At 55.7% G+C, this 2,778-nt stretch overlaps 1 protein-coding gene across 1 annotated transcript in view; it reads right to left on the bottom strand.

Moving 5' to 3' along the window:
* Positions 1-1,759: 1,759 nt before the first annotated feature.
* The window catches only part of TRIM35 (tripartite motif containing 35), a 4,350-nt gene continuing 3,331 nt past the window's right edge, over positions 1,760-2,778 (bottom strand). The window contains exon 6 of the mRNA XM_026846394.1: positions 1,760-2,413. Coding sequence (XP_026702195.1) covers positions 1,848-2,413 — 566 coding nt within the window. The 3' untranslated portion in view covers positions 1,760-1,847. The remainder of the gene's footprint in view (positions 2,414-2,778) is intronic.

The raw sequence follows: 2,778 nt of genomic DNA, 5'->3' as shown, positions 1-2,778 counted from the left end.
AAAAAAAAAAAAAAGCATCGGGATGGATGGGAATCGGGGTCCGGACAGCCCACAGGGAGCAGGAGATCCAACCCATCGCTCCCTTCCTCAGCAGGAGCAGCCAAAAATGATGCTAAAATAATGGTAATAAAACTAATAATAGTTACCGAGATGCTTCTAATTGGTGCAAGGAGGAAGATCTGAGCTCAAAAAAGCTCCTGCAAGTAACTGGTGTGTCCCAGGCGGGATTCTGGGGAAGGATGCAAAGGAGGGCCCCACACAAAATCCGCCTCCCCCTTACCGGAGTTTTCCCCAAATTTGCCTTCCAATGTCGGATGTGCGAGCAAATGCTCAGTCCCGGGGAGACATCGCCCATGGCTGCAGGCTTTAGGTTTCCTCTTAAAGCCATTTCTCTGCCTCTGTGGGCATGAAATTAAGCTCAGGGGAAGACGCGGGTACCATTTATTACACTAAAAAAACGCAGAGTCTCAGGGAGCCCACCAGTTCATTAATTCACCTGGCTTCCCGCAAACTAATTTTTCACCAAACGAGTCGGGAAAAAGTCAAAACGTTGCAGTTTCGTCAGCCGAAGCCATGCCTCATTTCACCCTTTATTGCCATTTTTACACCAGGCACTTGCTCCGGCACTCGCAGCCGCGGGAGGGAAACGCTCCCTTCGGACCCAACAAACGCCTCGTCCTGCTCCAACCGGCAACTCAAAGAGCTTCACCAGTTGTTGTTTTGTTTTTTTTTTATTTTTTTCTCATTCCCAAATACTTCTACCCAAATTGGCCCAGGGATGCCCAAATTTCCAGGCAGCGCCAGCTTTTCAGGGGGCGATGGGCAGTGTTGGGGTAAGGCACAGGTAGGGAGATGGGATTCTCGGGTCGATTTTCCTCCTTTCCCTGTATCCGTGGCTGCTGGGGTGGAAATAAGATAACGTCAGCCGACGGAAGGAAGGCGGAGGACCCCCAGGGTCGCCCCCGCACCGCACGCCTCCACCATCTCCCTTTTGTTTTTCTGCCGCCAGCTCTGGTTCCTAAGGAGCATCCGATGCAAACGGTGAGAAACCATGGAAACCACCCGTTAATATCAGCATCCTGCCAGCGAGGTCCTGGGCTGAGCCGGGCCGCGAGGGCAGCACGGCCCACCAGGCACCCTCCTCTTCCCCAGGGTGACGTCTTTAATCCCCGAGTGCTCACCAGGATGGAGAAAAAAAGCGCCTTTTTTAGCAGGATTAATACGGGGCCAGATCCAGGATAGGGTTGAAAACAGTGGGTTTTGTCTCCTTCCATCCCACCTCTGAGCCTCCTCCACCTTCCAAACACCAACCGCACATCATCACCTGACTCCCGGAGCCGGGGATTTACAGAAAAGCCCTTCAGAGGGGTAAAGGCATGGGGAGAAGATTCAGAGATGGGTTGTTACTCCTGAGGATGTTACTATTTATGTTTTTTTCTTGGAGAGGGGAGACACACACTTCTGCCTGCAGCCAGCCAAGCCATAGGGGATTTTCCCGACCCTGGTGGCAAAGGCCACCGTCCCCCGCTTTACCCACTGCAGGGACACTCAGCACCCTGCAAACTGCAGCCCTTGCACACCCTTGAAACCCCCCCCAGATTGTTTAAATTTACTATTTACAGCCCCCTATTACAGGGCGGTAACTTCTCTCTGAAGATTTCCCAGCTTTGATCCGTGATGGAGAGGGGCAGGGAAGGAGCTAGTGCAGAGCCATATCAGCAGAGCAGAATGTTTATTAATGATTAAAAAAAAAAGACAGTACATACATAAATTCTTTTTTTTTTTTTTTCTGAGGAAGGCTGGAAAAGCATCTGGAGAAGCCCAAATGCAGGCAGAGTTGGTGGCCACTAGACAGGGACATCCTCGTGGATGCGGACCTGGAGGGGACAGATGCGGAGCGCCTCGGGCAGGGTGCCCGCCGGCGCGGCCCCCACGTAGAAATAGGGGAAGACGGTGCCCCCAAAATTCTCGTGGAAGGTGTAGATGTGGCTCTTGCTGTCAGCGTTGTAGAAGGAAAGTTCCCCTTCGTCACAGTCCAGCTCCACCCGGATCCGTCTCAGGTCGCCCAGCGCCGCTTCGGAACGCGCCGTGTTGGATGCGCGGCACATCTCGCCGTCCTTGCCGGGCAGGCGGTAAATGTACCAAAACCCCGAGCGAGCGTCGTGGTGGAAGGTCCAGTGGGTGCCACCGCGTGGCTGGGCCACCCCCACCCGCCAGTTTGTGATGCCACCCAGGTCAACCTCCCAGGTGTGGAAGCCGGCGGAGAAGCCGCAGGAGCCCAGGATGCAGGGGGCCGAGGTGAAGCGCTCGGGGTTCTCCACCAGCAGCTTGTAGCCCCCGTTGGTGACGCTGGCGAGGTCCTCGGACACCGAGAGCCAGTTCGCCGCTGAGTTGGGGTCGAAGCTGAAGGGGACTGTGGTGGGGACATGGGTGTTAGGAGCCCAGCTTGCTGCAGGGGGCATGAGCTTATGGGGAGGACCACAGCCCTGCAGGTATCCCTCCAGCCCTCCCTCCACCCCTTGATACCTCTGTCCCTTCCTCCTCCTGCCTCTCCCTCCTTCTGCCCCTCTGTCCCTCACTCTGTCCCTCCCTCCATCCCTTCCTCCTTCCACCCATCCATCCCTCCCTCCATCCATCCTTCCTGCCACCTGCCCCTCCCTCCCTCCTTGTCCCTCCCTCCCTCCCTCAGCTCACAACAAACACACCCTCCAGCGCTTCCCTTTTGGGGTGCAAGTGCCCCAGAACATCCTTTACACCCTCCAACCCCCCACCCCAACC

This window comes from Athene cunicularia (genome assembly GCF_003259725.1).
Source record: "Athene cunicularia isolate RWA chromosome 3 unlocalized genomic scaffold, athCun1 chr3_part1, whole genome shotgun sequence".
NCBI classification, from domain to species: domain Eukaryota; kingdom Metazoa; phylum Chordata; class Aves; order Strigiformes; family Strigidae; genus Athene; species Athene cunicularia.
The sequence above is the reverse complement of the archived record's forward strand: the minus strand, read 5'-3'. Positions and strand labels throughout refer to the sequence as shown.